This window comes from Labeo rohita, unplaced genomic scaffold, assembly GCF_022985175.1.
Source record: "Labeo rohita strain BAU-BD-2019 unplaced genomic scaffold, IGBB_LRoh.1.0 scaffold_472, whole genome shotgun sequence".
NCBI lineage: Eukaryota > Metazoa > Chordata > Actinopteri > Cypriniformes > Cyprinidae > Labeo > Labeo rohita.
In genome coordinates this window covers 37,818-52,878 of record NW_026129392.1, presented here as the reverse complement: position 1 = coordinate 52,878, position 15,061 = coordinate 37,818, and the positions used below count along the sequence as shown (strand labels likewise).

The window sequence follows — 15,061 nt, the reverse complement described above, 5'->3', positions numbered from 1 at the left end:
ACATGCTGACATAATAGTGACCATTTGAAAAGCAAGCAGCCATTTTGCAATACACACTGACTGCAGTTGGTAACAAATACAGTTTCGGGCTTGTTCCTCCTAATGATGTTGTAAAAACTGTGAACTTATTTTACATGAAACAAAAACATTGAGACCTCTACAATTTTAAATGGCCTAAATAAAAACTATACAAAGAACAACACTATAAATACTATTATATTAGATACACAGCATCTCTTTATGGAGTGGAAAGTTTGCGTCCTTTGATGCTTAAGAAACCCTCTTGATTTGGCCAGAAGAATATAAATAGCAACAGTGAAAGAAAACCACAAGCACAAGAGCGTGTCATGCTAGTTTCAGCACACTGACCTGCAAAACTCTGCAAACACCCGGTGGTTTTACACGAGCATGTACTGCTCACATTTTAGATCATAAAACTAACTCTTAGATCATGAAAACCTTACCTTCTGCTCTGCCCCTTAAATTTATGATTTACCTGTGAACTTGGTTTCCATTTATCCGTTACTCTTTTAAAGCAGTATTAACACAAATATAGTTCAAAATTAGAGATGACGTATAGTAATTTGATTAAAGTAATTTTTTTTTTTTTTTTTTTTTTTTTTTTTTTTTTTTTTTTTTAATGAAAGTAAAAAAGTAAGTGTTACTGCCTTTTTAAGAGTTAAAGATATATATTTGAATTAAGGATAATCTTATGTAATAAACAAATATTAGTCTTTGTCTTCACCCTCAAACAATGTTCAGCATCTCTGGGTTTCCTGTACCTTTCTATCACCTGGTTTCTGTGGCTTTGAGCTGGACAGAAAAACTGCCTCTTTATCATGCAAACACCTTCAGAATTCATGAGAGACTCTGAGACCAAAAAGATTTTCAAGGACTCAACTCATATGTATATGTGATGCTTTATTTTCAAATTTTAAATGATGAAGGTTACAAGTTAATCAATTTGTTTGTGACCTGCATCTGACGAAATACCCTCTGAAGACATTTTGGACATCCTCATTTGGAAGGAAGGCTATTTATAAACAGGTAAGTCTGCAGTAGCTATAGTCAGCTTGAAGTTGTCACGTCATGGTGTGCGGGGAATGAGGAGTAGGAACGAGGAGCTCGGAACATAGAGTTTATTTAAATAATCCAACAGGAACAGCAGGGAATCCACATGTAAATAAAACGCACGAGACTTTAAGAACCAACAAAGACACGGGGAACAGAACCAAACGAGTATACACAGACTAATCACAGGGAGACAGGTGTAATCGATTAAACAGTGACGTAATAATTAAAGACGGAACAGGAAAGACCAAATAAGGGCATACATTGGGAAAACACACACACACACACACACGTTTGTTTTTGTGAATTGTGAATTATAGATTTTATACTGGCAAAACGATATTGTGTATCCCCTAACCCAACCCTAACCCTAAACCTAACCCTCACAGAAAACATGTTTGCATCGTTACACTTTCAGATAAACATCATTTACTATTTTTAATCATTTTTTAACATTGTGGGGACCGCAGGCAAAAACAAGTACACGCACACACAAAACACAAAACAGTCCACTGGGTGTGACTTTAACACCCCCAACCCACCCAATAAGGTGCAACTCACGCCATAACAAATACACCGGAGACGGGGAGTGGGCACCCTGGAGTCTTGTGCAGGGCAGACACAGGAGGGATAGGAGGTACGCCTCCAGGGCAGATCAGGGAGCCACGGCGGAGCATACAGTCCATCGTGCCATGGCGGGTCAGGGAGCTTGAGGAGCCACGGCACAGCATACAGTCCATCGTGCCATGGCGGGTCAGGGAGCTCGGAAGCCACGGCCGAGCACACAGTCTATGTGGCCATGGCGGGTCAGGGGGCTCAGGAAGCCACGGCCGAGCACACAGTCTATGTGGCCATGGCGGGTCAGGGGGCTCAGGAAGCCACGGGCGAGTATACAGTTAAGGCAGCCATGGTGGGTCGGGGGGTAGCCCAGGGGGGTTCGTTTGGGGCGGGGCAGGCGATCTGAACCGTTGCCGCAGCATGTGGGGGCTGCCAGCGTGGTGTGAGCTGACACGACGGGGCGTACTTCAGAGGGGGTTGGACGACGAGACATGTAATCCTCCTCGACTTCGAAATCAGATCCATTTAAATAAAGGACTAATCAGTTCGATCAGGGGATACTCACAAACGGGAAGATTGCAACGGAATGTCTCTTCGTCCAACCCCAGCTGAAAACACGCACCTAAGGCAGCGTCGTGCCAGCTCAGGTGGTTAGATAGCTCGAGGAATTCCTCCACATACCACTCCAACTTCTGACCGCCTTGCCGCAAATGCCACAAAGCTTCCTCAGCCCTCATGTTGTTTGTGGTTGGTTCTTCTGTCATGTCGTGGTGTGCAGGGAATGAGGAGCTCGGAACATAGAATTTATTTAAAGAATCCAACAGGAACAGCAGGGAATCCACCCGTAAATAAAACGCACAAGACTTTAAGAACCAACAAAGACACAGGGAACAGAACCAAACAATCATACACAGACTAATCACAGGGAGACAGGTGTAATCGATTAAACAGTGACGTAATAATTAAAGACGGAACAGGAAAGACCAAATAAGGGCATACATGGGGAAAACAGTCCACTGGGTGTGACAGAAGTCTGTGTATGTTCTACTTAAATATTTGTCTATGTGTAACGGAGGTCAGCTGGTAGGTGCTGTGCACATAAACCTCACTCCCCTGATATCATGCGGTGCACTGGTGACTGACACTAGAGGCTGCAGTCTTTAGACTCCTTGTTAGTACGCCCGCCTCCCATGCTGGAGACCCGGGTTCAAGAGCGGTGTGTGAGTAGGACCCGGGTAAAGGGGTTATATGTGCTTTTATCTTAATAAACACTCAGTCACAGTGAATCCTCCAATCAGCAGCAGAGTTGAACACAGAGAAATAATGTTGGGCAGAGACAAATCTGAAAACACATAAACATACAGTGATGATTAGAGAAAAAAATATAATGTGCAAACCAGATTTACATACAATGAAAAGGTAAATATACATAGTTTAAATGAATCAAAGTTCAATTTGAGCTGTTTACAAAGCTGAACATAAGTGTATTGTTTTTACCATTGCTGCATCACTGCATCGTTAAAATGAGTAATATAAATCATTAAATACAATTACTAAGAAATGCACAGAGAAAACATTTTACAGCAGTGAAGGAAACTGAAAAACAGCAAAGACTGAGTTGATGAGGGGAATCAGTCTCATCCTGACAGAAGACAACTGTTAAAGGTGGAATATGGAGGATTTTTTTATTTTAAAATACATTCTCTCATCCCAGTTTATTGTCCATTGACTACTATTTGAATGCACTCCATTGGTTTATCTTCCCCAGTTTCATTGTGTACATAAGTGCAAGTTTGCTGCACTTAGACCTTCAAAGAATATGCAGGCCATGTTCAAAACAAACAATGGAATACAATGGATGCTTCAGTACTGGGCTGGAGGGGACCCATTTTCAGCATCACAAAAATGACATACTTCACCTTGAAACATCACTGACTTCACTAAACAAGCATAAGATTGCACAGGCTCATGGAGTAGGAGAATGTTGAGGGAGCAAATCAAATATATTTTATGTTAAAATAGTTCTTTAAAATTATACATGTAGTTTAATTAGTGGCGCTTTATGAGAGCAAGAACTGTATATAGGGTTTTAACATTTACCAACATTTAAACATAATTCAGGTGCTGGTGTTTCAGTGCTGACAACATGACAGTCCTGCAAGCTATGAAAATAAAAGTTTTTAAAAGTTGGTGCAGGCTGACAGGTTCAAACTCAATCTGATATAATCACATCATTATATATATATTAAGTACACCCGATATAGCACCGGCAGTGTAGCAGATTTATTCTGCCATGACTAAAGACATTAACATTTCTATGTATATTACCATCTTAAACTTTCTGAGAGCTGTCATGACATTCTGGTTCAATACAGTAATGAACATTGTCATAAGAAACATGTAATCTTTTTCTGCAAGTTCTGCAAACAGTAAAATAACCTGCATTTTCATTACAAAATCATACAAAAAAATTATATCTTACCCTTTTTAACAGTGAGATTGAGTTTTGTGATGACGTGAGCTCCACACCAGTATATCCCAGAATCCTCTTTTCTCAGATCAGTGATGTTCACAGTAAAGACTCCAGTAGATGCTTCATCACTGAAAGAGAATTGATCATCTCTGATCGTCTCCAATGAAACTCCATCCTTCACACACATGGAGGCTTCATGTGCTTTGTAGAAGCTTTTCTGATCTTCATCCTGATGTTTGCACTGGATTGACACGTCGTCTCCTTCATACTTAGTCAAGTTCAGCTCTGGAAATGTTCACAAATACAAGAACATCAATTCACAGCCGTAGTTATCTCCAAAAGTGGGCAGAACCTCCAAAATGGGGAGGGGTCTCATTGCGCAAAACTTTCACCATTGGCTCTGACTTCAGCCAATTGTTATTGACTTACGTTTCAAAATAAATCTTTATAAATTAAACATTGTTTCTATTTGTTTTAAAATAAAGCTAAATATGCTACATAAATATGCTCAGTGAGAGCAGAGCCCAAAGCTCGTGCCCAGTGGTGTTCGGACTGGAGTTAGAACCTATGCTTAATAATATAAACAGGAATCACCCACAAGTCGTCACAGCGCAGGGGAAAGTTTTTACTCTTGTAATGTTGTGAGTGAGACGAGAGGCGAGCGGATCCAAATGCAAGCTTTTATTCAAACGACGAGACAAAGACATGGTCAGACAGGCAAGGTCAGAACAGTAGCAAACAGGTATGTATGGGGCGAGACACAAGAATAGTCCGAGAGGCAGGCGTGGGTCGATCCGTGGCGAACATAATCCGTTAGGACAAGGCGAGGGGATAGTCCATAAAACGAGCGAGAGTCAGAAGGCAGATGGCGAGACAGACGAGACGAAATGGCCAGGCGAGAAAGCTACACGGGGAACTCTGAAACTCGGAAACTAGGAAACTAGGAAACTGCCAATGAATAAACCACAACAATAACTACAATACTCCGTGAATCCAGAGGGAAAGTCCGGGGCTTTTATAGCGCGCCTGATTGGCCACAGGTGCTGACTCAATCAGCGCGCTGGATGGTGGGAGATGTAGTCCGGGGTGCAATGCAACAGTCTGTGTGAAATGATAGAGCGATGAATTTGCGCATGTGTGTCATGTGCCTGTCTGTCAATGGGAGGATGCCATGCCCTATTTTTGAGCTCCCACCCCATTTTGGAGTTCCCGCCCCCATTTGGAGATGCAGTTATACCCTTCTAGTAGTTTCACATATTCAGATGAATAAACCTTCCTCACCCTCGTTCATGATGACGATCAGATGAGTGTAAAGATTACTGAGGTCTCTTTCTAATGTCACTGCACACCAGTATTTCCCAGCATCCTTTGCTGTAAGTCCAGTGATGGTCCCAGTGAAGACACTTGCAGTGACGTCATCATTCAGAATCAATCTGTCAGTCTTGGTCTCTTTCTCTTCTCTCACAGTCTCATTGAGAGTATTTCTGTCTCTAGTGGAGCACTTCCCCTTACAGAGAGACTTTGACTTTGATTTATAGATTGAATCATAAGGGCAGATGATCTCAGCAGATTCTCCTTCATGTCTCACTACTGGAGCCACTAAAATCAAACAAACTCAGACATTTAAAACACATGTTTCTGAATAGCCTGTATTTACTACAGTTAAATCATCTGTATTACTCACTGATCACAATGAGCTGAATTTTAGTGTTCATGGAGATGAAAGTCAAATATGTGTCTCTGGTTTCTGCTCCACACCAGTAAACTCCAGCATCTCTCACACTCACATTACTGATGATCACTGTAAAAACTCTCTCTTCATTTCTATCAGATGAACCATTCATTTGTGTCACTTTAGATGAGCTGATGTTTTGGCAGATGTGATTATCATCCTGTTTGCAGAAATGAACTTTATGTTTCTCTGGGATCTGACAGGTGATGTTGACTTCTTCATCAAAAGCAGCATATTCTGTCAAAATATCTAGATGCAGATATTTTGTATCTATAACCCAAATAAATTACAAAAAATCTAAGCAAATAAATATATAAATATAAAATGTATCTGATGTTCCTCACCATGTTTGATGATCAGCTGAAGTTCAGTGAATCTCTCAGTATAGTGAGATACATTCACTCCACACCTGTATGTTCCAGCATCTGCAGCTTTCAGTTCTCTAAAAAACACCATCAAGACTCCTGCTCTGGTGTCGTCATATAAAGAAACATCTCCATTCTCCATCCATTCATCCTGAACTCCTGGATTCTTCCTCTCTGAACATCCATCTGATTCTTTACAGATGTATTTTGGTTTGGTTTTGTGTTGAGGATGTTCACACTTGATCATCAAACCACCTCCTGAGTAGCCGCTCACTCTAGACACGCCCACTTTAGCTGTCAATCACAAATACTACGTCAAATACAGTTTTTTGAAACTTCAAACCAGATTTGATTGAGTTTGATTTACTTACTAATAATATGTAGATGAACAGTATTAATAACAGAGTAACTGTATGATTGTCTGTTGATCCAAACTCCACATAAATAAACTCCTCCATCATCTGGTGTCACAGCAGTAATTCTCACACTGAAGATGTTTTTATGTTTGTCAGAAATACTGAATCTTTCTTCTTTATGCCATGTGCTGTAAATCATCTCAATGGAGTCTTTTTCTTCTTTGAAAATAATCTTGTGATCATTAATATGATTCTGTGAATATTCACAGCTGAAGATGGCAGTTTCTCCAATTTTCACCATCACGTTCTTTGACTTCTTACAACATGCATCTGTGATAGTTTGCAAACATTAAAAAAAAAAAAAAAAATTAGAAAACGCTCGTTTTATTAAACAAAGAAGTTGATTTTAAAAGGACTGACCTTCTTCTACATTCAAAGTCATATAAATCCGCTCATTGTGAAAAAAATCAATTGCGTATTTTCCAGCATCATGGTGATTGAAATCTCTGATGTAGATCATGAGTTTTCCTTTATTGTTTTGGAACAGTGTGAATCTTCCCTCATTAATCCATTTATCATGTTTTGTATCATTTATTATTGTTCTCCACTCTGGTAATTTGGCCATATATTTAGCAGAGTCACTGAACCAACGTTTCCCAGAATCAACAAGAACACTTCCTCCAGAATATCCAGTCACATCAATGTCTTTTACTGCACCTGTCGATCAGATTGATACTGTGATCAGAAAGCTGATGAACAGAAAACAGCATCATTACTGCAGTGATGAAAGAGAAAAGCTCTGACCTGAGATCAGGTAGAAAGTGAAGAAGATGAGGAGGATCTTCATTGTGAGTTGAGTTCAGTCTTCTTTATGCTGAATGATCTCTGTGTGAATCTCTCTGTCTCTACATCTGTCTGCTTTAGTTACTTCCTCTTTATTCAGCTCTTCATCAGTAATGAGCAGCTTTACTGGCTCCTCCCACCATCACCATTGACTGAATATCACATTAATCACACTGAAAGAGCGCCACCTAGTGGAGGTTACAGTGTCTGACACTGAGAGCTCATACAGGTTTCATGTTCTTTATGTAAGGACAAATGACACTCAAGTGAATTTCATTATTTAAAGGTTACACTAGAGGGTGTTATAAACTGCACATTTAAGCTCACTGAGGTCATGTGGAGCAGTGGTTCTCAGGGACCCCACTAGTGTAAAAACTGTCATACCATTTTGATGAGTGAAGAGAAAGCACATAAAATGACAATTTCAATAATAAAGCCTAAATGACATTTATATGAAATAATTAATACATATGAAAAAATTAAAATAGACAGAAATAGACAATTTTTACAGTGTTCAAATTAAGTTTTAGAAAGTTTGAAATGTAAAAACATAAAACATAAATAAATAAAATATAAATTATACACAAAAAAAAAAAAAATAATAATCAGAGTTTGTTAAGATAAAACAGACCTACAGGTTATAGGGCGGAGCGTACAGGCTATTCTGTTTGTTTTTAAGGCCTGATTTGTGATCACAACAAAAAGGTATTGCATTAGACATTGAATGGTGGAATAAATCTGAAAGAGGAAGAGACCTGTTTATTTTATTTATTTATTTATTTTTGTCAGGGGAATGGGGGGATAGATATGCACATGACGTCACCGTTGACTGGGTGGCAGCATTGGTTTCAGCACGAATGCTACAACAGAACATGCAAAACACATCTAAAATGAGAAAGAGCTTTGCAATTCAATGCACAAAGAGATTTGACAAGAAATCTGAGGTATATTTTTACAGACTGCTGAAAGCTACAGAAAAGAGATGCAAATTGTTTGTTGCAATTTAAAGAAACATATGATCTCCAGGCAGTGAAACATGGATTTGCCGCTTTTCATTTCTATATACGTTTTTCAGCTGGACAACAGGACGATGTATATAACATTGATATAAAAGATCACTGGGGTTTAGACCAACCTATTTTGTATTTACAAAATGAGTTCACCAGCACATTTGCTTTATTTCCCCGAATCAGACACAGATAAATGTTAAAAAACAAGATTTCTGGCTGCATCAAAATCCATTGACCACTGGATATTTGTTAAGTTGTTAGGAACATTATATCAAGTTCTTTATTAAACTGATTATCGTTTGTTTTACTCGCGTTTTCGCACCTTCCCTATTAAATCCATTCAAGGTGAAGACTCTTTTGCCACTCAGTCCAGCTGAGGGGGCCTGTCCTTGCGGGAAAGTGACATCAATGCACACCCTCTATTATTCAGGCCCAGTGCTAGAGGGTGCTAAGCACCCCCACGTTGTAAAACCTTTTGGAGAAAAAGCTGAGATATACAATTTTTCAAATATTACACACACTATAGCATGTTTGTATGGAGACACTTCTTAACACAACTGCAGGTTACTAAAGAACATCTTGATTTGATCAAAATAATTTCAGTGCAAGAGCAAAAGAAAACCACAAGGCAGCATGTTGATTGATCTTTGAAGCAGCACATGTTGGTTATCTTTATCACACTGACCACAGTGTTCAACAACCCTGCAAATACAAAACACTGAGCCATTGCAAGTCTCTTTAATAACCTAGTAAAAACCTGTATTACAGTAATGCTTCTTGTTTAAGTGACATTATTATAAAATTACTAAATGTAACAATACAAATGTATGACATGTAAATAATTTTATAGACATTCTGTGATTTTGGACTCACATTTAAAATTTCTTATTACAGAAGTAAAACTGTCAAATCACACATGGACAATTTGTTGATCATAAACATTTTTTCAGTCTTTTTTCTCAATGTTGAAGGTGAATTACTGAATGAGCAGCTCTTTGATGTCTTTTGCTCACAATGGATGTTCATCTTCTGTCTGTCTGTTCTCACTGTGGGTTTCCTGAATAATCTTCACTTTCTGAATAAGTCTGTTTAATCGTCACAGTCAAACTAAACTTAGATCCTGATCTATCAAGCTGTTTTCTGTGGCTTCAAGTTGGACAGAAAAACAACCTGTTTATCACACACAATAAACAAAAAAAAAAACAAACAAACAAAAAAAAAAACAAAACAAAAACACCTCAAATATTCATGAGAAACTTTGAGACAAAATCAGATTAAAGAGTCAAAAATGTCTTTGAATAAGAAACTGTAATAATACAAATGTTTTTTAAAAAAAATGAAAAAAAAAAATGTCAATATTTAATTCATTAATAAAATGAATTACCTGATTGTTCATGTAAATTTTTAATATATTAAACTTTTTTGACTTTGATAAAAATGAATCTTTCTCACAGTCTTTATTATAATAATAATTATAATAATATATTTTTAATAATGTAAAATCTGAATATTTCATCAGTATTAAAACTTCAATAATTTTCTTTATTTTCTGCTAAAATGCTATCAATAATATCTGAATATTCTATTTTATTGTTGTACAAATCTAAAGCAGGACAAACAGCATCAGTATATTCAAAGAGATGAAAACATGCTTTTTAACAGTTCTGATTTTCAAATAAAAATGATTCTCAAACTTCATGTGTCTTTTAAAAACTTTCTGTTTAAAGCTGCTACTAAAGAGTCTTAACTGTAATGTGAAAGCTGCTGCATCTCTATATGTGGAGTGGAAACTTGTCAGTATATTCTAGAAATGTTTCTCAGGGGTTTTATAGAATGTGTTCTTTGAATGACCTCAGATAAACTGAGCTGGCAAAAACTATTTTAAACATGTGAAAGAAGCAACATGAACAGTAATTCGCAAACTTTAAAGTGTCTCATTATTCACACACTGAACTGAACTACTCTGATCAATAAAAACATTTCAACATTAAATTAGGAATTCTGAGGAGATTTTTATCAAAGAATTGTGAATGTAAACAAATGTAAAAAAAAAAAAAACAACATACAGTGTCTGTTTCTAAAATACTCTTGGCAACATGATGATCTGTGATCTGTTATAGTTAGTTGAGTCTCATGCGGTGACTGACTGTGGCGTACTGCGAGTGAATCTCATTCTCACTGAATCTGACTGTAGCGTCACTGAGAGACTCTTCACGCTTCTGGAAACTGACAGCAGCGTACAGGAGCCCATCAGAGGGGATTGTGGGTAACTGTGAATGAACTGGACTGTGTGTGTGAGCTTCACCTCGTCTCTCATGTCTTAATTTCCACACAGTCAGAGTGAATCCAAAGATCAGCAGCAGAATCACACACACACTAATAATGATGATCATGGAGAAATCTGAAAATAAAACACAAACACACAGTCCAGAGATAAATGATAATCCCATGATGTTAACATTTTCTATTTCAACAACATAAAAGTCTCTTTTTCTATTAATAATTCCACACATTTTTTTAATTATGAATGCAAATGAAAACAGCATACATTAATTAAATAGACACTCAGTTTGTAATGTTTGATGACCTCTGTCATAAAGGGACTACTAGATTTTCCTTCATGTATCACTACTGAAGCCACTGTGAACAAACATACATTTAACACAAATTATTCTAAATAGACTGTATTTACTACAATTAAATCATCTGAATTGACTCACTGATGATGTTGAGCTGAATTTTAGTGTTCAGGGAGATGAAAGTCAAATATGTGTCTCTGGTTTCTGCTCCACACCAGTAAACTCCAGCATCTCTCACACTCACATTACTGATGATCACTGTAAAAACTCTCTCTTCATTTCTCTCAGATGAACCATTCATTTGTGTCACTTTAGATGAGCTGATGTTTTGGCAGATGTGATTATCATCCTCTTTGCAGAAATGAACTTTATGTTCCTCTGGGATCTGACAGGTGATGTTGACTTCTTCACCAGGATGAGCAGATTCAGTCACACTCTTTGGATATTTTGCATCTATAAACCAAAAGAACATACATAAAACATTTCAGAACAGATACTCCAAACATGCAAGATAAAGTATTTGTGGTTTCTCACCGTGTTTGATGTTCAGCTGAAGTTCAGTGAATCTCTCAGTATAGTGAGATACATTCACTCCACACCTGTATGTTCCAGCATCTGCAGCTTTCAGTTCTCTAAAAAACACCATCAAGACTCCTGCTCTGGTGTCGTCATATAAAGAAACATCTCCATTCTCCATCCATTCATCCTGAACTCCTGGATTCTTCCTCTCTGAACATCCATCTGATTCTTTACAGATGTATTTTGGTTTGGTTTCGTATTGAGGATGTTCACACTTGATCATCAAACCACCTCCTGAGTAGCCGCTCACTTTGTACACATTCAGTTTATCTGTCAAACAAATATCATTAAATCAAATGCATATTTTAGAATTTTAAAACATGATTTGACAGTTTGTTCTACTTACTAATAATATGTAGATGAACAGTATTAATAATTGAGTAACTGTATGAATATTTGTTAATCCAAACTCCACATAAATAAACTCCTTCGTCATCTGGTTTCACAGCAGTAATTCTCACACTGAAGATATTTTTAAGGTTTTCTGAAATACTGAATCTTCCTTCCTTATTCCATGTGCTGTAGATCATCTCAGTTGAGTCTTTTTCATCTTTAAAAATGATCTTGATATCATTAATATGATTCTGTGAATATTCACAGGTGAAGTTTGCAGTTTCTCCAATATTCACCATCACTGTCTTTGACGCTTTGCGATATGAATCTGTCATTCACACAATAAAGAAATTTACTTTATTTATATAAAATCCTTAAATGATCAGTAGTTTTACAAAATCTTTGATCATAAAATGACTGACCTTCTTCCACATTTAAATTCATATATATACGCTGTTTGTACAGAATGCCAATTGCGTATCTTCCAGCATCATATTGGTTCAAATCTCTGATGTAGATCATGAGGTTTCCCTCTCTGTTTTTAAACAATGCCACTCTTTGTTCATTAATCCATTTATTTTGATTCGTATTATTTATTATTGTTCTCCACTCAGGTAATTTGGCCATATATTTATAGTCGCTGGACCAAAGTTTCCCAGAATCAACAAGAACACTTCCTCCAGAATATCCAGTCACATCAATGTCTTTTGCTGCACCTGTCGATCAGATTGATACAGAAAGATTGTTTTGTTTCTGGCAAAAAATGGAACTTTCACAGAAACAGAACAGAAACCTGAAGAAGAGATCATGAGGCAAGGGCACAGAAATCCATTTGCTTAATCTACCGTGCTCACCTATCCTTCACCCCTTTTCCCACCTCTCTTTCACCAGTTCCAGTCACTAAAAAATTCACCAAGAATGTTGATATACTGCATATATCTTGTGAATATATTGTTTTTTCACTTCCATGTTTGGTATCACAGGCTGGGTGTGGGTCACGGGATCTTGACCACTCAAAAGGTCTCTTCTGTTTTAGAACTTAGATTTTAAGATTTATTTGATCTGGTCTGGGTATTTAAGGAAAGTGGCAAAACAGTCATGGGGATTGTGTAACTAGAAAAAAAAAAAAAAAAGAATCTTGCACACTGTGTGTGAATCTCTGGAGCTCTGCACCCAGAACATTCACATGCCACTGTGTGTCAAGTATGCACCTCTAACATCATCATCTCTGAATTGGATTCTTGTTGTTTAATTTTTTAATATGACACACACTTGCCTGTCAGATGAAATGTTTTATTTCACTTGCTGCATGTATGTGATATTCAAATTAAACAGGTATTTGAATTAATATAACCAATAATTGTGATTTGTTACTAATTAGAAACAGTATAAATGTAATGGTCACTTACAATTGGAGTTAGATTAAACACAGAATCAAACTGAATCTGAATCCTAACAAATTAGGTAAACTCTACGGAAGTGCAAGTAAAAATCCTAAACGCATTATATCGCTGCTGGATTCATTGCCAATGGGTGGACCCTACAATACCTTGATCAGAAATCTGATGAACAGAAAACAGCATCATTACTGCAGTGATGAAAGAGAAAAGCTCTGACCTGAGATCAGGTAGAAAGTGAAGAAGATGAGGAGGATCTTCATTGTGCGTTGAGTTCAGTCTTCTTTATGCTGAATGATCTCTGTGTGAATCTCTCTGTCTCTACATCTGTCTGCTTTAGTTACTTCCTCTTTATTCAGCTCTTCATCAGTAATGAGCAGCTTTACTGGCTCCTCCCACCATCACCACTGACTGAATATCACATTAATCACACTGAAAGAGCGCCACCTAGTGGAGGTTACAGTGTCTGACACTGAGAGCTCGTACAGGTTTCAAGTTCTCTGTTTAAAGGGGTCATCGGATGCCCATTTTCCACAAGTTGATATGATTCTTTAGGGTCTTAATGAAAAGTCTCTAATATACTTTGGTTAAAATTTCTCAGTGATAGTGTAGATAACACCTTTTTTACCTGGCCAAAATCAGCTCTGCAAAAATCATCCTGTTTTGGTAGAGGTTGCTTTAAATGTTAATGAGCTCTGCTCACCCCGCCCCTCTCTTCTCCCTATGAAGTGACGAGCCTGTTTACTTTAGCCATGTTTAGCTGGTAAACTTGCTGCTAGTTAACTTCTGCTGTAAGTGAAGCTGGATCACGAATGATTTGCGCGAACATAGACAGATATATGTAGATTGGGAGGTGCATTCCCTTCACAAACAAACGTAATCCACTGCATCTTCTGCGGCTCAGATTTCGGGAGTAAATGACGACCACTATGCGTTATTATCATTATTACATCCAGCAACATCGATCACTCAATCTGAGATATTCTTGTGTAACTTACATCCCTGCTCTGGCATCAAAACAATGGAGGTCGGACTGTTATAACTGATTTAAGGCAGGTCTGAGGTAAGATGCTCATGTCAATCAACTATTGTGGGAGTGTCCTCTGTGGGTGTGACAGCACAACGACAGGCATCTGAGAATGGCTCGATTTGAAAAAGGGAATATTATTTTTACAGATTAATGGATGGATGTTTGTGGATGATTAACTCATGGATGTTTATTATTATAGGGTAGATTTGTACATACACTGCCAACACACATTATTGTTCAAACAACATGCAAATATGAACTTTCCATCCGATGACCCCTTTAAGGACAAATGACACTCAAATGAAATTCATTATGTAAAGGTTTCACTAGAGGGCATCATAAACTGCATGTGTAAGCTCACTGGGGTCATTTAGCGCAGTGGTACCCTGCTGTGTACATTTTGCATGTCTCCTTAATTTAACACACCTGATTCAGATTATCAGATCATTAGTGGAGAGATCCATGTACTGAACTGAGTATGGCAGATAAGAGAGATATACAAAATGTGCAGAGTGAGGGCTCTCCAAGACTGGAATTGAGAACTACAGATCTAGAGCAGATACGAGGAACTCCTGGAAATAAAAATGCATCTAGACATTGATTGTTTGACATTTTTTATCAAATGTAAGAAACATTAGCAGCCTTTTAGGAGCATGTACAGCAGCTGTCTGACAGTCTGAAATCATCAACAACAGTTGAACTTGTGTTTATCTGCTTTCTTCGGTTCCTTTTGGC

At 37.7% G+C, this 15,061-nt stretch overlaps 1 protein-coding gene across 1 annotated transcript in view; it reads right to left on the bottom strand.

The window, feature by feature from the left end:
* Positions 1 to 5,360: 5,360 nt before the first annotated feature.
* Positions 5,361 to 15,061, bottom strand: part of LOC127160845 (polymeric immunoglobulin receptor-like) — an 11,791-nt gene continuing 2,090 nt past the window's right edge. The window contains exons 5-7 of the mRNA XM_051103498.1: positions 6,179 to 6,493; positions 5,787 to 6,083; positions 5,361 to 5,701 (exon numbers count right to left, since the gene is read on the bottom strand). Of these exons, the coding sequence (XP_050959455.1) occupies positions 5,361 to 5,701; positions 5,787 to 6,083; positions 6,179 to 6,493 (953 nt within the window). The remainder of the gene's footprint in view (positions 5,702 to 5,786; positions 6,084 to 6,178; positions 6,494 to 15,061) is intronic.